The sequence below is a fragment of the Vidua chalybeata genome, chromosome 13, assembly GCF_026979565.1.
Source record: "Vidua chalybeata isolate OUT-0048 chromosome 13, bVidCha1 merged haplotype, whole genome shotgun sequence".
Classification (NCBI taxonomy): Eukaryota; Metazoa; Chordata; class Aves; order Passeriformes; family Viduidae; genus Vidua; species Vidua chalybeata.
Window position 1 is genome coordinate 2,813,943 of NC_071542.1, and position 20,371 is coordinate 2,834,313.

The following is a 20,371-nucleotide window of genomic DNA, read 5'->3' on the forward strand; positions in this document are numbered from 1 at the left end:
CCAACAGATGATGCTCTGCAAGAAAGGCTCTTCACCACCCTATCCCCTTCCCTGCCCTCATTCCACCTTCCCTTCTGCCTTGCTGGGCTCCCTTTCCCCCATAGCCAGGTGTGAGAGCCCCCATGCTTGGGATACCTACGGAGTTCCCCCCAACATTGCACCTTCCACTGAAGCCTGGTATTGTGATCCAGGTTAAACATCTCCCATGATCCCATTTCCCAGCGTGTCTGCACCAGCATCTTCCCAAAACCACCATCATGGAGGTAGATCAGTGACGTTTCCACCCTTGGACGGGCCGGGATCCCGGAAGCACCCCGCTTTCCCCGCTGCAGCTTTGCTGGGTGGCCCGTTCCTTCCAGAACATCTATTTTGGTCGTGTAAAACTTGCCGGGGAGCAGGGAACAGGGAACAGGCAGCGTGTGAATCACTCGGGGCCAACGGGTTTAAAAATAAACCCAAGCGGCGGCGAGGAGCAGCCGCCAAGCCCCCGGATTCCGGCAGGATTGTGCTCCACACGTCCCAAACCCACCCGTGGGCATTGGCACCAGCCAGGGGAGTTTATTGGGACATGCTTGCAGTGGCAGGCACCTGTGTGCATCATGTATGTGAGTGCTTGTAAACACACGTGTGCATCGGGTGTGTGCTTGTAAATACTTGTGTGTGTGTTATGTGTGTGCTTGTAAACACGTGTGCGTTGTGGGCATTGTGTGTGTGTGCTTGTGAATGCATGCACACTTGCACACATGTGGTTATGGGTCCTCACATCCACTCATGCACACACGTGCATAAGGGTTGTTGAACACACATGCATTAAGGGCCCTTGCACATGTGTACTCACACACATGCACTTGCTCACGCATGCATGTGGGTCCTTGCACACATGCACTCATGCACAAACTTGCTTGCATGCATACTCTTGTGCACATGCCTGCACACCTGTCCCTATGGATCCTTGCCTACTTGCACACGCGTGCATGTGTGTCCTTGCCCTCGTGCACATACTTGCACTCACATGTACACACACACACTTGCACTCATGAGCTAGAGAGTCCTTGCACACATGGGTCCTTGCAAGCCCATACATTCCTGTACACACTTGCACACACGTGCAAATGCCCCTATACATCGTTGCCCAGACTCACACACAGGCCTGAAGCCACATACACTGTGCATGCCCTTGCATGCACTTACACACACGTGTGCACTCTTGCAGCACCTGTATGTTCTTGCTTGAACACACATGCATGTGTTTATGTAGACTTGCATGTGCTTGCACACATGCTCACACACATGTGTACACAGTTGCACACACTCACACCCCTTCCCACACGCATAAGCCCCTGCACACACGAAGCAGTGCGCCAGGGAAGCCAGGCTTCCCCTCACCTGGCTGCTGCTTTGGGACTAATTAATTAATTAACGACAACACCAGGTATTAAAGCTGCTCAGTCTAATTACAGATCTTTCGGGGTGATGCAGAATGCAGGAGGGAAGTGCTCTCCTCCTCCCCCTTCTGGGGCCACCCCAGGGGGGCAACAGGAGCAGTGTGGGGTCCATGGAGGTGAAAAACTCAACAAAGTGTTCAGATTGACCTTTTTTGAGCCTCTTCTGTGTGTTTTAACCCTGCTCTGAGGTGGGGAACAGAGAGGGGTTAAGTCTGGATGCTACTAAAGGACTGCAGGGGGGAAGGTGGGAGGCTGCTCGGCTCCTTGGACTGCCCTGGCTGAGGTTGGGGGGATGGAGGGGGGTGAGGGAGTGGAGGTGGGATGGAGGTGGTGGGGGATGATGGGGGTGATAAGTGAGACGGGGGAAAGGGAGGGACATAGGTGATCACGGGGGTGATGGAGGGATGAGGGGGAAATGGGGGCATATGAGGGGGATGGGGGTAGCGGGGCACCCCCATGACAGGGGGTGATGGGGATCATAGGAAGTGATGGGAGGGAGACCGGGGGTGATGGGGGGTGATGGGAGGTGATGGGCATGATGGGGAGGGTGATGGAGGTGGTAGGGGTAATGGGGATGATAGGGGTGACGGGGATGCCGGGAGGTGATGGGGGTTGATAAGGATTCTGGTGGTGGGGCGGGGGGGAGGGTGTGTGTGTGATGGTAATGACGGGGGGTGATGGGGATGATGGGGGTGACGGGGGCCGAACGGGGAGACTCGGGGGGGGTGATGGACGCGGGAGGGTGACGAGGCGGGGGGGTTCTGGGTGAGCCCGGCAGGGCGCAGCAGTGGGCGGAGCCGGAACGCGACCCGCCCCTCTTTCCGCCCCGCCGTTCTGATTGGCCACCGCCCCCTCATTATGCTAATACAGCACCCCTGGGCGGGGCCATCCGGCTGACGTCACGGGCCCGCTGGCGGGCGCGGGCCGAGCCGAGCCGAGCCGAGAGGTGCCGAGCGGGGCGGTGCCGAGCGGTGCCGAGGCGAGCCGAGAGGTGCCGAGTGGTGCCGAGCGGTGCCGGGCGGTGCCGAGCGGTGCCGGTCGGGCGGGGCGGGGCGCGGAACGGGCCATGGCGGCGGCGGCGGCGGGCGAGGCGGCGGGGGCGGCGTTCAGCACCGCGAACAGCGGCCGGGTGAACGGGCTGAGCCGCCCGCCCGGCGCCATCGCCATGAAGGACCACGACGCCATCAAGCTGTTCGTGGGGCAGATTCCGCGCAACCTGGAGGAGAGCGACCTCAAGCCGCTGTTCGAGGAGTTCGGCCGCATCTACGAGCTCACCGTGCTCAAGGATCGCTTCACCGGCATGCACAAAGGTGCGGGGGCGGCGGGCCGAGGGACCTCCCGGGTGAAACGCCCTGACATGGGACACCCAGGTCTGGGGTCTGTCCTGAGGTGGGGGGGGGGCACCCTCAGTGAGATACCACTCTGGTGGGACAGCCTGAGGTGGGGACACCCTCAGTGAGATACCACTCTGGTGGGACAGCCTGAGGTGGGGACACCCTCAGTGAGGTGCCACTCTGGTGGGACAGCCTGAGGTGGGGACACCCTCAGTGAGATACCACTCTGGTGGGACAGCCTGAGGTGGGGAGCACCCTCAGTGAGGTGTCACTCTGGTGGGGCATCCTGAGGTGGGGGGGACCCTCAGTGAGGTACAGCGTTGGTGGGACAGCCTGAGGTGGGGGCACCCTCAGTGAGGTGCCACTCTGGTGGGACACCTTGAGGTGGAGTATCCTGAGATGTGGGATCCCTCAGATGGGACATCACTGAGATGTGGCACCTAACTATGGGCCACCCATGAGGCAGGACAAACTGAAGTGGGGGGGTGAATCTCTCAGTTGAGGGGTCCTGTTCCTCAGGTGGGATACCCCTGTGGTGAGGTACCCCTCAAATGGGACAGCCAGAGATGGATCACCCTGACAAAGGAATATCCCTCAGGTAGGATGCCCTGAGGGTGGCGATCCCGCAGTTGTGGTACCCCTGTGGTGGGAAAAACTGAGATGGAGCATGAGATGGCATATAGGGGGACCCCTGGGGTGAAGACACCCCTGAAGTGGGACACCCTGGGGCAAAGGCACCCAAGTGTGAGGCACTCCTGATATGGCAGAGCCTGAGGTAGGATATCCCGGAAACGAAGGCACCCCTGACATGAGGTTCCCCATCAGATGGGGCAACCTGAGGTTTGGTATTTAAGTGTGGGCCACCACTGAGGTGGGATGCCCTGAGATGAGGGTACCCCTCATGTGGGATATCCTGAGGTGGTGCATCCCAAGACAGGGATACCTCTAAGGTGGGACATCCCTGAGATGGAGGCATCCATGAGGTGGAATAACCTGAGGTGGAGTACCCTGAGGTATAGATGGGATGCTTTGGGGTGAATGTACCCCTAAGTTGGAGACAACCTTGAGGTAGAGCACCCTGAGGTGGGAACACCCCAGTACGGAGCATTTGGATATATGGCCCCTCCTAAGATTGGGGTACCCCTGAGGAAGAGGGTAGCCCCCACCAGGGATCAGGGTGCTGCTGTCTGGCTTGGGGGCACCCCTGAGATCAGAGCATCACAGGGCAGGGAGCACTGCAATGGATTTTAGAACATCTACCTGGCTTGGGGGCACCTGTCTGGCATCAGCACACCCACATGAGTTTTGTGCACCCCTGGAGTTGCAGAACCCCTGGGATACAGGTAGCCCACAGTGGATGGGGGACACCATGTCTGCACTGTGTCCCAGGTGCTGTGGCACTGTGGCATGGCATGCGGAGCACGGGCACTTGGAGCAGCGACGCACCGAGGGGGTCACATACACACCGCTGAGGTCTCCACGGAACCCCCCACCCAAGAGCTGTGGTGTGCAGCACCAGAGCAGGGTCAAGGCACCCCCGGTGTCACCCAGACAGGAACCACAAGCTGTCACCAAACCCCCGTGCCACGGCCAGCACCTGCTTCTCTGGGACTTTCCTGAGAAGCCAAAACTTGGCATTTGTGGTTGCTGCCTTCTCGATGCCCTTTGGCTATGGGGCAGCTGCCTGGACTCTATCATTTTTGGGACTGTGGCCTCCAACATTTCTCCAGGTGTCTCCAAAGCTGCTTCTGTGCCTGGATCAATGGGATTTGCACCCTTCCAGGCTCCCTCAGTGCTTCCTCCAGCACTGACTTCAACGTCTGCGGCCCAGCCGTATGATTTAATTGTGGACACTCCTCTAATTTGAACGGCATACTCCCTCCCGGTGAGCCTCCAGAGCAGAATTGCTCCTGCACCAGCCCTCCAAACTTCTCCAGAATGCCCGGGCACCGTCTACATTGTCGCCTGAAGGAAAAACAGGGGAAAAAAAAGAGAGAAAGAAGAGCGGAGAGCAGGAAGCCAACATGATTACAGATGGTAAACACTGGAAATGGCACCGGGACTGAGGCGAGCTGCTGTGCTGATCTCCCCGTCCCACCCGCAGCGGGAGAGTATTGATCCAGGGGGATCTCTCCTTGCTCTCCGTGAGGGCATATGTCCCCAGCACCCCAAGGCGGGCGAGGGACCCCATCCCACAGCGTCCCCCGCCCTGCCGCCATGCTCCCTCTCCTCCCAGGCACGCTGATTGTACTTATTAAGAGTTATTAATACTTAATCAGCTGGCGGATTTAATTGTGCCAATATTAAAAATGCATCAATGTCAATTTTATTCATTAAATATTTACTTTGTTGAAGGGAAACTGTTTTGCTGCTGTTTTAATATTACTTTCAGATGCTTTTGGATGTGACCCCAGCAAATTGGGGGGAGCCCTCAGGGAGGGAGCGGTGCAGCGGTGGCACAGGCACCAGGAATGCTTCAGGAGCGGCAAAGTGAAGAGGACCGGACCCTGTCCCCAGGGCTCGCTCGTTGCTGCCAGCTCTGCGAGCGAGTGGCTCGGCAGTGTGAGTCAGCGTGGGAAAACCTCACCCCAGGCGTATTCCCAATTTCCAAAGCACCATGATGTCGAAGGAGCTGGAGTGCCTTCACCACATGAATCTCATCCCAAGGAGGATGCTTAGGCTGGGAGAAGTGCGGTGGCAAGACAGGGTGCACAGCCTCAACACCTGGAGATCTGCTTCCTAGAGGACTTGGGCTGTGGCTTTCCCCAGGGCTGGGGCCAGAGGGCCGCTGCCCATGTGCTCCCTGCTCCTCCCTGGCTCCTTCCTTCATCCTGCTGCTCCATCCCCTACCCTGTTCAGGAGGTGAACTGTGACCCTGTGTGTGCCCATCTGGGTGTAGAGTACCAGGGTACCAGGATGCTGGATGCCATGGGGCCAGGGTGTCAGTGCAATGGGATGGTGGATGCCATGGTGCTGAGCTGCTGGATGCCACCGTGCCAGGGTGCTGGATGCCATGGTGCCAGATCGTCAGGGTGCTTGTTGCTGGATGCCGTGGTGCTGAGGTGATAGATGCCACCGTTCCAGGGCGCCAGATCCTAGGTTATAAACTGTCAGGGTGCCAGTGTTGAATGCTAGGGTGCCAGGATGTCAGGGTGCTGGGATGGTGGATGCCATGGTACTGAGGTGCTGAATGCCACCATGCCAGCTTGCTGGGGTTCTGGATGCCGCCATGCCAGGGTGCCAGAGTGCTGGGATGCTGGATGCCACAGTACCAGGGTGGTGGTGTGCTGGTTATCACTGTGCTGGATGCCAGGATGCTGAGACACCACAGTGCCATATTAGCTGTGCCACCAGCTCCCTGTGTGCTCACGCTGCTGCGGCAATGCCAGGCTGGACACTGATCCCGTCTCCCTGTCTCCACAGGCTGTGCCTTTCTCACCTACTGCGCCCGCGACTCCGCACTGAAGGCACAGAGTGCCCTGCACGAGCAGAAGACACTGCCAGGGGTAAGTGACACCAGGGAGTTGGGGTCAGTTGGGGCAGGGCCTGGAGACACCTCCCTGAAGCATGGGAGAATTAAGTGACACTGAGGTGGTCGAGTTGAGCTGGAGCAACACCTGGTGACACCTCCCTGAGGCATGGAAGCCTTAAGTGACAACAAGGGATCGGGGTGAGCCAGGGCGGGGGCTGGTGGCACCTCCCCGAGGCGCGGCAGCCACTTCCAGCAGCCGCAAACCGAGGCATCGATTTTCCAGCTGCCCGCGTGCTGTTGCGCTTTCTGTGGGCTCCGACCTCCCGAGCTTAACAAAGTGAAAATAAATATTTAATTATTCACCTAAATAAAAATCAATAGGCCCGCGGGTTGGCTGGGGAAAGAGCCGGGGCCCATGAATATCAATCCCTGCTGTGTGTGTGGAGCTGACAGAGGGGGATGAGGTTTGTGGGGATGTGGTTTCCTGAGCTGTGCTCTTACTGGTGGGGCCATGCTTGAGTAGGTTCGAGAGTTAACAGCCCAGCTTGGCAGCCTAAAGGAGGCCGGGGTCAGACCCTGCCTGGGGATTCTCATCAGGCACACACATGTGTGTATCGCTATTGCCATGGCCATTCGCTTGGGGGTTGGGGGTGCATGCATGAGCACCTGTGTGCACATGGATGTGTGGGTGCGTGCCCCACAGGAGCTCACGGCTGAGTCCACCCCTTTGTGTGTGTGTGCGCACACAGCGGTGCAGGGGACTGTGTGCTTGTGCTCACACCCCTGTGCCCATGCAGGTGCTAACACCTGTGTGTGCTCACACTTGTGTGTGCTTACCTGTTGGTGCCTGAGCACCCCTTCTATTCTTGCACACACCCATGTGTATGCACTTGTGTACGCTTGGGTACACACCTGTGAGTGCCTGTGAACACAGCTCTGTGTCTGTGCACACCTTTCTGCTTGCGCACACAAGCACACCCGTGTGTTTTTATGTAAAACCTCTCTACCTGTGCTCACCCCCTGTACCTGCTCATACACCTTGTACCTGTATTCACACACCTACACCTGTGCTCACATACCTGCTCATACCACCTGTACCTGTGCTTACCCCCTCTATCTACGCATCCCCTGTACGTGTATTCACACACCTATACCTGTGTTCACCCCCTGTACCTGCTCACACACATCTACCTGTGCTCACACCTGTCCCTGCTCATACCCTGTACCTGTGCTCACCCCCTGTACCTGCTCACACACATCTACCTGTGCTCACACCTGTCCCTGCTCATACCCTGTACCTGTGCTCACCCCCTGTACCTGTGCTCACACCCCTGTACCTGCGCACCCCCGTGTTCCCTCCCTCGCCCCCCAGCCCCAGCCAGGCCCCGCCCCCGGTGTGTCGGGGGACCGGGGGCGTGTCCAGACGGTGGAGGGCGTATCCCCAGTGAGGCCCCGCCCCCCACTGGCCCGGCCCGGCTCGGCTCGGCGGGGCTGCCGCCGCCCCGCCCTGTGCCCCGCCCCCCGCGCGCCTCTGCGTGAGCCCAGCCGAATCCGGCCGAGCCGAACCGAACCCAGCCGAGCTAAGCCGAACCCAGCCGAGCCCTGCCTTGCCGAGCCGAGCCGAGCTAAGCCGAGCCTGGCCGAGCCGCCTCGGGTGGAGCCGAGCGCAGCCGAGCTCAGCCGAACCGCCTCCGTGGAGCCGGCGGTCCGGCCGGTCCGGCCATGCAGCTGCCGCAAGTGCCGGCGCCGGGGCCGCGGCCGCCCGTGCTGTGGGTGCCCGCCGGGTCCAAGATCCTCTGCATCGAGGTAGGGCCCCGCCTTTGTCTGCCGCCGCCTCCGCCCGGCCCGGCACGGCCCGGCACCGCCCGGCAGCCTCCGCTCGCGCCGGGGTTGGGGGGCTGCACCGGAGGGGCTGTAGGAGGGATGTGGGTGATGGCGAAGGGGTGTATCTGCTCCCGGGGATGCTGTGTGGGAGTGGGGGTGATGGCGAGGGTGTGGATCCTTGCTCCTGGGGATGGGCATGGAAGGGTGTTAATGGTGAGCAGGGCGTATCTGCACACAGAGATGGGGATAGAGGGGTGTTGGTGAGGGGGTGCATCTGCTCCCAGGGATGGGCTGGGGATACAGCAGTGTTTGTGATCAGGGTGTAATTGCACACAGGGATGGAAGGTGTGAGTGTGGGTGTTGGTGATGGAGAGTATCTGAACCCAGGGATGGGAATGAGGATGGAGCAGTGTTGGTGAGGGGGTGTATCTGCTCCCAGGCATAGGATGGGGATGGAGTAGTGCTGGTAATCAGGGTGTATTTGCACACAGGCAGGGATGGAGGGGTGTCGATGAGCAGAGTGAATGTGCACGCAGGGTTGGGGTGTGTGAGTGGGCGTGTTGCAGGGTATCTGCACACAGGGATGAGGATGGAGGGATGTTGGTGGGGAGATGTATCTGCTCCCAGGGATGGGGTGGGCGGGTGTGGGTGTTGCAGGGGGTATCTGCACACAGGGATGAGGATTGGGGGTGTTGGTGACAGGGTGTATATGCTCCCAAGGATGGGTGTTGGGGATGAAGGAATGTTGGTGAGGAGGGTGTATTTGCACAGAAGAATGGGGTTGGAGGGCTGTTGGTGAGGGGATATATCTGCACCCACAGATGAGGTGTGTGGGTGTGAGTGTTGCTGTGCAGGGTGTATCTGCAGGGATGGGGTGCATGTGTTGGCAGGGTGATTGTTGGTGATGAGGGTGTATTTGCACTCAGGGATGGGGGCTCTGTGTGTGTGTGTGTGGCCGAGAGGATGTATCTGCACCCAGGGAAAGAGAGGGTCTCGGCAGAGGGGTGTTGGTGATGTATCTGGACCCAGGGAGGCTGTGTGTGGTGTGGCTGTCGGTGAGGAGGGTGTTCTGACACCCAGGAATGCTCGGGTGGGGGGTTGGGGGGGTGTGTGTTTGCAGGCAGGGATGGAGGATGATGGTGAGGAGGTGTATCTGCCCCCAGGGATGGGTTTGGTGTGTGTGTTGGCCGGAGGGTGTATTTTTCCAGCGCAGGCTTGTGTGTGTGTGTATATGTGGTGCAGGTGTGCAAGGGGCAGTGCTTGGGGGAGTGTTGCACCCGCAGGCAGTGTGAGGAGGGGTGTGTGCACTAGCAGGGGTACGGCTTTGACCCCCGGGTATGTGCAGGTCGGTGTTGGTGGGTGTGCAAGCACGTGGGTGTCTGTGTGTGTGGGAAGAGGAGCTTAGGGTGTCTTTGCCCCCAGTGATGGTGACAGGGTGTGGGTGCACATGGGTTGGAGGAGTGGCAGCAGTGGGGGTGTGTGGGCACACTGGGTGTGACAGGGAGTGCAGGTGTGCAGAGGTGTTGCACTGGGCTCAGGTGTGCATGGTGGCCGTGGGGATGGGATGTGGGTGTTGCTGGGGATTCCGTGAGCCAAGGTGTCCATGTGCCCGCAGAGGGCTCCCGAGGGTTCCACTGTGGGTCCTGCAGCTACAACAGGGAAACTGAGGCAAGGGGCATTGTATCCCCGGCGCTGGCTGTGCATCCCGGGCTGCATGCCCGTGGTTGTGTGTGATCCATGGCAGCAGGGAAGGTTCTGTGGGAGTTGCGTGGCAGGCAGACTGGGATTGTCCAGGTGCCCGCAGGGCTGTGTGTGGTGGTGCATGGCCGCACGTGGTGCTGGGACAGACGTGCGGTGTGCGCAGCGCTGCGTGGGCACAGGTGTGGGGCTTCAGAGGTGTACAGCTGTGCCAGGGGAATTGGGGGTGGCTGTGCTTGGGCGGTGCTGGGGGCCTGTGGTTGTGTTCAGAGGTGTGTGCAGGGTGTGCCGGGGTGGTCATACACGTGCAGGGTTGTGCAGTGGCATGGCTGTCCTCAGGCTGGCTGTGTGGCCTTTCTGTGGGTTACCATCAGGGCTCCGTCAAGGTATTCCCCTGATGAGTGACTGCCAGTACCTCGGTTCCTGTCTCCCTGGGGTGGCATGGACACCAGGCTCCCATGGGCACTTGCTGCTCCAGTGTCACCTGCCACGTCCATCTCATTTGGGTGCATGGTGGCCTGCTGGATCCTCTGGCTGTTGGTTGTGAGGATAAGGAGGAGGAGTGTGATGCTAAGGAAGGAGCAAAGGCCAGAAGTGACCCACTGAGCACATCCCCTGACAGGGATTCTATGGGCTGGCTCTCCCTGGTACCCAGGTTCTTGCGGGTCTCCATATTTGGGTGGGGGACAGTGCCTGAGCAGTCAGAAGGTAGTTTAGCAACTGCTGGTAACCTCCTGTGCTGTGGAACACCAGTGGTATGGCCATGGGGTAGCTGGGGCTTTGTGAACTGCTGATGATGATTGGTGCTGGAGCACCCCAAGCAGGGTGTCACTACGAGCTTGGGGTGTGGGAGATGGCTGGAGTTGGGGTTGGATGGATGCATGCATGCATGCTGTGGGAGTGGAAAGGTAGGTGGTGGCAAGATGGGAGATGGATGGGCAGATGGAAGGGTGGTACAGGGAGGGATTGGTGTTGGGGATATGGATGGGTGTTGAGGGGATGGATGGGTGTTGGCAGATGGATAGAAGATCTTATCAATATAGATAGATGCTATGGGAATGGATGGGTGTGTGGGGATGGATGTTGGGGATATGGATGGCTGCAATGGGGATGGACAGGTATTCAGGGGGGATGGATGGGTGTTGGTGATATAGATGGATGCTATGGGAACAAATGGGTGTTAGGAGGATGGGTGTTGGGGATATGGATGGGTTCTATGGCAATGGATGGATGCTATGGGAATGGGTGTTGGAATATGGCCGGATGAATCCAGGGAGAAGATGGGTGTGTGGGTGATTGTGTGGGTTTCCAGGATGGATGAATGGAGGGATGGGTGTTGCAGGGTGGGCAGGTGGGTGTCAGGAGCAGGGCGAAATGCCTGGATGGCTGTTTACTGTGGGAGGATGGATAGAGGGCTGTGTGGACACGGTGCAGGGGTGCTGTGGGGACAGTCAGGAGCTCTGAGTGCCACAGGGGGTCACCAAGCACCCTGTGGTGGGCACGTCGTGATGTCAAGGGTGCCAAAACCCTCTTTTGGGGGTGTCTGGAGGCCAGGACAATTTCTCCTTGGTGCGGTGTGGCAACCCTGGGGTAGGTTAGCTGGTCCCCGAGGCCTGACATTTATAAACATCAGCCGCTCCCGGGGAATCAATAGAGTTTAATAACCGGCAAGCGGAGACGGGAGACACATCAAAATGACACTCTGCGGCTCCGTAAATGTTATTCTAAATCATCCTCACTGGGTTTATTACATTAAGCATACAGCAGCGGGCATGGGAAATTTATTCCATCAAAGGCCATCATGCTGGTAAATGGGGCTGGCGGGTCAGTGGAGGGGGGCAGCCCCCCCAAAATGGGGTTCCCTCCTCCCAGCTGTGGCAGGGATGTGAGGGACAGCAGGGTTTTGGGTTTAGGGTCTCAATGCTGTCACAGCCTCCGGAGTTTGGGCTGAGCCAAATCCTGCCCCTGTACAAGGTGGATGTTTGGGGGACTCGTGACATTATGGGTGACACTGTGAGGTGTCCCTTGGTGCCACACTCTGTGCTATCCCATGACTCCTGGGGACTCAATCCCTTCCCTGGACCATCCCCAGCTCTGCACCGACATTTCTCTCCACGTTTCCCTGGAGATGAGGGGGTTGCTGTGGAAACCTCCCTCCTCTTCTCTCTTACCCATCCTCTTCCTCACCCTGATGTGAGGGGGACTGTCTCTGCCCCCACCCAGCCCCAAAATTTAGGGACCCCTTCCAGGGGTTCTGCGGGGAGCACCTGGGATGGGGGTGCACACACACATGGGGGCGACTGGACCCGTGTGTGCTCAAGGCGTGTTCGTGTGCGCACCCCCGCGCCATCATGTGTGACATCTTGCTGTTGCCGTGGCGACCCCATCGAGCACATGGCTCAGGCTCCGCAGCATCGCGGGGGAAGCATGCTTGTTGCCATGGAAACGGCCATAATTGTAGCATTTTTCGGCTAAAAGAGGGGAAAAAGGAGGGGGAGAGAGGAGGAGGAATGGTTCCATGGGGCAACAGGCCAGGGATGTGCCTGCCAGCCTAGTATGTCCTGCTGCATATGGGTGTCACGCTCGTGGGTGCACATGGCGGTGACATGGAGAAGGCCAAATTTGGGTGAGGTTTGGGAAAAGGAGGGCAATGGTGCCAGAGGGGCTGGGGCTGGCGGGATGCTGCTGCTGCCTCTGCAGTCCTTTGCAGTCGAGGAAAGCAGGCAGGCGGCCAAGCCTGGCACTGGCGGCCCCATGGGCGCCTGCAGCATGGGGTGCCCATAGCCAGGGCCAGAGCATTGCCCTTTGCACATGGCATCCCTGGGTCTCTGTGGCCACAAGCCCTAGATCTGTTCATGCAGGTCCCTCCCCTTTTCCCCAGCTCCCTGTGCCAGTCATTGGCCAAATCCTGCTGTTCCCCATGGAAAGGGTTCAGGGGCCACCACATGACCACCCACTCTTGCTTGTTTTGCAGATGAACCGCCCCATCCAGGTGAAGCCGGCCGACAGCGAGGGCCGAGGAGGTAGGTCCTCAATTCTCTGGATGCCTGGCACGGGGGCACAGGGTCACCCGGGGGGTGATGGGGGACATGGTGGCGTTGCGAGGACTGCTGTGCAAAGGCTGGTTTGCAGACAAATCCAGGAAAGGAGCTGCCTTTGCTGGTGGCATCCAAACCTGGGCACAGAGCAAATGCCATCTTCTCTCTTCCTGTCTAGTCAGTTGGGGGGAACATTCTGATGTCATCCTGGGAATGTCCTGACATCATACCATGAGCATCCCAACATCCTGGGGAGCAGAGCACCAGCCAGCCGCTCTCCCTCACCACCTTAATTTACCAAAAACCAATTCCCTCTCCAGAGCTGCCTGTGGGGACCCCAGAGCAGGAGTTGACTGCATGTGGCCCAAAGCCCTTCTTAAACTACCACGCCCCCTAAATTCTTTGTGAGCGTTTGCCATTCATCGGGCTGTGGCATTGCCAGTCTGTAGTGATCATTTGGGCAAAATCGCAAAAATTTGATCAAAATCCCACATCTGTTGTGTTGCTGGGCAGGTAGGTGCTATAGGACATGCAGGATGCTCTCCTGGGGCCACCTGCACTTGGCAGGGTGGCTGCGGCAGCTCCCTCCCCATCCAAACCCTGTTATTAAACACACCGGGAGCTGGTCCCAGCATGTCCCAGAGGGACCTAGCAAATAAATTACCCACTTACCGAGCGTAATTGGTGAAGGATTAAAAATCAATGGGTAAGCTGGGGCTCCCATCTCCAGCCCCCTCACCCAGGAGGCAACGCTGGGCTGCCCAGCCCACTCCCCCTGGGACGTGGTTTATGTTTAACTAGGCAACAGACGAGCCCTATTCCCTTAACTAATTTTCCTGGTACCTTAACAGACTAAGCATTCATCGTCTCCTGCCATTATTTATTTATTTCCCCAGCAACGCTCTTGACAGGGCACCTTATTTCCTTTGTCAAATGCCATTAGCGTGCGGCGGGAGCGCGTGGCCGCACAAGACAGATGCTGGTAATAATAATGAAATTCTCATTATTTACTATCCCTTCTCTTGTGTTATTGATGTCCCCTGGGCACGGCTGGAGGCTGTGGGTTGTTCTGCAAGTGGATCACACGAGGGTGATCACCTCCAGTTTGCGGATTCTCTTTGTTCCACTGCATCTCACCTCACTCCTGGGGGAGCCAGCTCCCCCATCCCTAGGAAAAGCCCTAGCTCCACTCTCTAAAGCAATGGCTCTTCCAGGATTCACCCCTCAGCAATTTCCCCACAGGAGAAGTTTTCCCATCCTGAGTGTTCTGTAGGATGGAGATGATAAGCCTGGCACCTTCTCCATGAGATCAGTGTCACTCCCTCCCTCTGATGTTACTTGGCTCCTTCCCCTCCATACACCATTTGTGGTGAGGAGTTGGGATGGTGTGTGACCTCCCACTCTCTGATGGGTTTGATTTTGTTTTTAGAAGACAGGAAGCTCTTTGTGGGCATGCTGGGGAAGCAGCAGAGTGAGGACGATGTCCGCCGCCTCTTTGAGCCCTTCGGCCAGATTGAGGAATGCACCATCCTCCGAGGGCCTGATGGAGCCAGCAAAGGTGGGCTTTGGGGCAACAGGGGAACACCCTATGGACCTGCAATGGCCAAATCCAACCTGTCCCATGTTCCCTCTGTTCCCTTAGGTTGTGCCTTTGTGAAATACGGCAGCCACGCCGAGGCACAGGCTGCCATCAACAGCCTGCACGGCAGCCAAACCATGCCGGTAAGTGCCAGGCTCGCACCCTGCCCCGGCTGACCCCACGCTGCCTGCTTAATCCAATCACCCACTAATTTGATCCTCAGTTTAATTGCATCAAAATCCTACAGACTGGCAATTTGTTGGCCACGTCACCCCAGGTTCCTCCTTGCCAGGGTGCTGAGCCCTAGAGATAGGAGCGTGGGGCTAATTCTCTTCATGCCAAAGAAAGGGGCAGTTTAATTAACACTGAAGGCCAGAATTGCGGACAAGGAATAAGGAAGGAAGCAGAGGTCAGGGAGCTGCCACTGGGGAGAAAAACTGGCTATAATTAAACCTCACATCGACCATTGGTTGCTGCTGCCAAGCTGGGCAGCGTCCCCAGGGCTGCGGATGCTGCGGATGCTGCGAGCCACGCCCACGGTGGGTACACAGTTTGGGGCATTGCTCTGGTCCCACCATCAGCCCTATCTTCCCCCCACCTCAGGGCGCCTCGTCCAGCCTGGTGGTGAAGTTTGCAGACACAGATAAAGAGAGGACCCTGCGGCGGATGCATCAGATGGCAGGGCAGCTGGGCATCTTCAACCCCATGACCATCCAGTTTGGCGCCTACGGGGCCTACACGCAAGCGGTAGGAGCTGGTGCAGACCAGGGGCTTTGGGGGGCCCCTGTGGGTGGGGGGCTGGTTTGGCCCTTGAAAGCACCAGTGCCAGGGTGTGTGGATGCCTGGGAGGGCTGGTATATCCCTGTTTAAGGGCAGATGCAGGGCTTCCTCCCCACAGCTGAGGGTGGTTGTAAGGTCCAGTGGTCCCATATTTAGCATCACCAAGACCAAAACTCCTGTCCCCAGGTCTGGTAGCAGGTGGCATTTATCCCTCGGAATCCATCCAAAGCAGAGATGCTGATTTACCCTCCCCTCTTTCTCCTTCTCTCTGCCTCCTGCGCTCTGTCCCCTTTCCTCCCTTCTTTCCCGAAGATCATGCAGCAGCAGGCAGCCCTGATGGCGGCCGCACAGGGCACCTGCCTCAACCCCATGGCTGCCATCGCTGCCGCCCAGATGCAACAAATGGCCGCCTTCAATGTCAGCGGGCTGGTGGCTGCCCCCCTCACCCCCTCTTCAGGTAGGACCCCCGCATTTGCCACTTGACATCCTCGAGGGGCGCTCTTGAGGTGATGCCGGCCCTGACACCATGCTTGTACCTACCTGCAGGTACAAGCACTCCTCCAGGGATCAGCACGGCACCGGTGCCCAGCATTGCCACGCCCATTGGGGTGAATGGCTTCAGCCCACTGCCGCCCCAGACCAATGGGCAGCCTGCCTCGGAGACCATCTACACCAATGGCATCCACCCCTACCCAGGTACAGCCCTCCTGGGGCTCAGCCACAGCCCCCGGGGCTAGGGGAGTGTGATTGGCTCATGCAGGATGCTCAAGGGGTGTCCCCATCCCAGGAACACGCTGGATGAACCCGCTGTGTGCTCCCGTGGCATCACTGCAGGGAGGAGGGAATTCAGGCAGGGAGCAGCTCTGCCCCTCCATGGCGATGCTTGGTCAGGAGCCCTTTCCCATGGGAGCTGCGCATGCATCCCTGGCTTTCTCTGGCTTATTCTATCTTCCTTTTCCTTTCTCTTCTCTTCCCAGCTCAAAGCCCCACGGTGGCAGACCCCCTCCAGCAGGCCTACGCCGGCATGCAGCACTATGCAGGTCTCAAACTTCGCTTCCCACTCCTTCCCTCTCTCCCCTCTTTGCTCCTCACCCTTATTTTTGGGAGGTGAACATCACTCTGGGGTTGAACATTGGACTGGGGGCAGTGTATTTGGGCACTGATCACAGATTCATGAGGGGAGCAGCAGGTGCTGAGCCTTGGCAGGAGCTCCAGGCTGGCAATGCCAATGAAAGCACTGTCCCCTCATCTCACTGGCTCCTCTTATGGCCCCTCGTGCAAATTTTGGATAGTGCAAAGTGAATTTTAATACCCATGGGGCTGAGAGAACTCCATGGGGGAGCCCTGGCAGTGGTATTGAAAAGAGGGGGTAAGATCTGGGAGGTGACAGAGGGCCACCTCCACACCAAGACACCAAATGTCTTTGGATGTTCATCACGTGGCAAAGTCTGATGGCCAAGGACATGGGCTGTGGAGGGAAAGGAGTCAGAGCCTCCCATGGAAATATGTCAAGCCCAGCAGACATTTAATTAGGAGCACTGACAGCAACGTCCAGATTTGCAACAGAAAATCAAGTTTTGGACCCCAAATCTTTGGGGTTTTTCAGTGAAAAGTACCAACTTTCTTTAGCCTTGTGGCTGTATTACTGCTATCACCAGCATTTCTCCTGCGAGAGCTGTTCCCACATCCCTGGTGTGTCGGGAGGGGTGGGAAAGGCAGAGCCAACAGCCATGGGGCAGGAGACGTCCCTCGATCGCAGGTGGCAGCAGGGGACCTGCCTGTCCCAGCCCTCTCCATGGCTGGGCCGAGTGCTGTGGCCTCAGCTTCTTTTTTCTCTCTTCCAGCAGCATATCCCACTGCCTACGCTCCCATCAGCCAAGCCTTTCCCCAGCAAGCGCCCCTCATCCCACAGCAGCAGAGAGAAGGTGAGGGGTGGGGGTCACCTCATGTGGGGCCGGTGGCTCCTCGGTGTCCCCCCAGGGTGGCCCCACTTTGTAGCTGACATGTCCTGTCCTTTGTGTGTCACCCAGGTCCCGAGGGCTGTAACCTGTTTATTTATCACCTGCCCCAGGAATTCGGGGACGCAGAGCTCACGCAGATGTTTTTGCCTTTTGGCAACGTCATCTCTGCCAAAGTCTTTGTGGACCGTGCCACCAACCAGAGTAAATGCTTTGGTAAGTCCCAGGGTGTGGCTCTCCCTGGTGTCCCAGATCAGGGCTCCAGCTCTTCCCAGTCCCCAGCTCAAAGTTCCAGCTATCCTTAACATCACAGTTTGGAGCTCTGGCTCTTCCTCAACATCCCAACTCAGGGGTCTGGCTCTCTTCAGCATCCCATTTTAAATATCTGATGCTCCTTGACATCCCAGCTCTTACCAGTCTCCAGCTCCAGAGTCCCATTCTTTCTGGTCTCCAACCTGGAGGTCCAGCTCTCCTAATATTCTGCCTCAGGGGGTCTGTCTCTCCCCAGATCCCATCTAAGGGTTTGGCCCTCCCCAGTCTTCCCAGCTCAGGAGTCTGGTTCTTCCAGAACACCCAGTGCAGAGCATTTCCATCTCAGGCATCCAGTTCTCCCTGAAGTCCCTGCTTAAGAGTCTGTCTCTCCAACATCTCATCTTGGGGGTCTCTCTTTCCCTAGTCTCCAGCTCAGATGTCCATGTCTCCCTGCTGTCCCTTGCTTGGGGTCCAGCAGTCCCATATGTCCCCAGCTCAGGGATCTGTATCTCCCTCTCATAGACCTCAGTGTCCCCATAGACTCTTTCACTATGGTGTCTTTGGAGGCCTTGTCACCTCAGGGTCTCTGCAGACCTGGCCTACAGATGTCCCCTGAGCCCACACATCCCATCCTGGTGTCCCCACAAACCCCATCACCCTGGTATCTCCACATACCTGCAGACCTTAGTGTCCCCACAGACCCCATCACCTCAGTGTCCCTGCGGCCCCTACCACTTTAACAGACTATGTCACCCCAGTGACCCCACAAATCCCATCCCATAGTGTCCCTGCAGATGACTCCAGTGTTCTGTGGACCCTCTTAGGCTGCTGTCCTCACAGCCTTGTCAGCTCAGTGTCCCTGCAGACCTCGGTGTCGCTGCAGGTGCCATCACCTGTCACCACCTGTAACCTGGGGCTGTGATGTTACCCAAGGACCCCCTCTCCCAGCAGTTCCAAACCAGGAGCATCCCACAGGATTTCAGTGCCTGGGTTGAGGTGAGGCAGCCACTTGTGATGTTTGTGGTGACAAGCCCCTGTGTCCCCTCCTCACCAGGTTTTGTCAGTTTTGACAATCCGACGAGTGCTCAGGCAGCCATTCAGGCCATGAATGGCTTCCAGATCGGCATGAAGAGGCTAAAAGTGCAGCTAAAGCGGCCGAAAGACGCCAACAGACCCTACTGACCCCAGCTCAGCCTGCGGAGAGGTGAGGGCACCGGGCCCTGGGGGACGTGGTGGTCATGGAGCATCCCCCTGTCCCCGTGTTTACATCCCGAGTGTGTGCAGGGATCTCTGCCTGGTACCACCCACTCAATGAATCTGGGTCCCTCCCTCTGTCCTTCCCTCCCTCCATCCCCTGGAAACAGGCTGACAGCCTTTTCCTTCTATTTCAGGTCGGACGTCCCGCAGTGTCTGACGACTTTCCCCTTCCCCAAGTGCAGTATCCAAACCCGTAACTCTCTTTCTTTGCAACACATCCCGGAGTAGGAAAAGGAGGAGGAGGAGGAGGTAAAGGAGAAAACGGCAAAGAAGAGAGCATTTTGGTCGTAGCTTTTCCTTTTTGAATTTTTTCCCAAACTGGTCTTGTTTGTTGTTTAACGGGAATGAGAAGAAGACAAGGAAGGAGGGGAGCGATGCGTCGCCGGGGCTGTGATTGGCTGCCGGCCGCTCGCCAGGACTCACCGGATCCCTCACTGGGAGCAAGGCTGATGGCTCTGGGCAGCCAGGCCACAATCTACCTTTGTTTTTTGGGTTTTTTTTTAAAGCACTCATTTGCTGCTACCGATTTCCCAGGAGAAACGAGGAAAAGAGGCTCCAAATGGATTCTTAAACCAAAGCCGGTGGGACGGGACCAGCCTCGGGCGCTTCACCTGGAGGATGTTTGTTTGGATGATAAAGAAAAACGGCAAGATTTTCCTTTTTCCCTGCATTGGGGAAAAAAAAAAGAAGGATCAAAGTATGTTGGACTTATAGAAGATATATATAAATAAGTATATATATATATATATCCCATGGAGCAGGGTGGCGGGACATGCGCTTCCCCTGCTTGTCACTGGCACAGGGACATAGGATTACTTGTTTCAGAGTCATATCATTCCTTAGAGTTTAGGGACCAAAGGACTATTGCTTTTTTTAAATATATCTATAAATAAATTAATTTAAAAAAAAAAACAAAACAAAACAAAACACACAAAAAAACTTCGGGAAAGGAGGAGAAAATCCAACAAAAATTAAGAAGGTTGAGTAAAACCCTCGGGCATTCAGAGCCACGAGCGTTTCCTACAGGGCTCGGATTTGGGGGGTTCAAGGGCTCGGTTTCGGGGGCCAGTTTGTGGCTGGGGATTGGGGGGATGCAGAGGGGATTTGAGGGGGGGACTGCAGTGGCTCCCCCAGCTCCATGGCCCAGGGGGAGTTGGAACCCCTTGGTCACCTCTGGCAGAGGGTGGAGTGATGTGGTTCTTTGCATTTTGGGTTGGTTTGGGGGGATTTTTGGGTTGGGGTTTTTTTTTCAGCCAAAAAAAACTTTAAAAAAAAAGAAAAATGTGAGGTTTCGGCCAAAATGAAGTGAAGCGAAATAAACTTATTTTGTCAAAATCGTCACCTTCGTTGGTTGTTTGGAGCAATTGCTGCCGCGTCCACCACTCAAACACGACACCCAGGCCCCCTTTATGGCCAGCTTGGCTCCAGCTGGGCTGGAGCATCCAACACGATTTGGTGAAGCTGGGAGAGCACCATAGGCCTTGTTATTTGCTTTTTCACAGGAATTGCTATTTTTTGGAGGAATTCACCCTGGCTGCAGAGGGAATCAGGACAGGACCCAGCCCTGTGGTTTCACTGATCTTTCCAAGGGATGGAAGAGCTTCAGAGAGATGTGACCATGTCCCATGGGATGTCCCTTTACACTTGTGGGTACAGCTGAGTGACTGCCATGATCCCAGGAAAGTGACTTCTTTTTTATTTGAGGAAAGGAAAAAACCCCAAACCCCACAAATT

General features: G+C 57.2%; 1 protein-coding gene across 7 annotated transcripts; it reads left to right on the plus strand.

Annotated features, from left to right (window-relative positions):
- The first annotated feature begins 2,511 nt into the window (after positions 1–2,511).
- On the plus strand, positions 2,512–19,974 carry CELF6 (CUGBP Elav-like family member 6). Of its 7 annotated transcripts, none has more exons than XM_053955113.1 (13): positions 2,512–2,755; positions 6,203–6,285; positions 12,748–12,796; positions 14,241–14,369; positions 14,454–14,533; positions 14,994–15,137; positions 15,483–15,627; positions 15,717–15,866; positions 16,148–16,210; positions 17,015–17,095; positions 17,201–17,344; positions 18,435–18,584; positions 18,772–19,974. In XM_053955113.1, exons 1-12 carry the CDS (start codon positions 2,512–2,514, stop codon positions 18,560–18,562), a joined length of 1,440 nt encoding a protein of 479 aa, XP_053811088.1. In that variant the 3' UTR covers positions 18,563–18,584; positions 18,772–19,974. The 7 variants fall into 7 exon arrangements, with proteins under 7 accessions (XP_053811088.1, XP_053811095.1, XP_053811089.1 ...); XM_053955120.1 differs by having other exon boundaries at positions 2,515–2,755; positions 14,244–14,369; XM_053955114.1 differs by having other exon boundaries at positions 2,535–2,755; positions 17,018–17,095.
- The last annotated feature ends 397 nt before the right edge of the window (positions 19,975–20,371 follow it).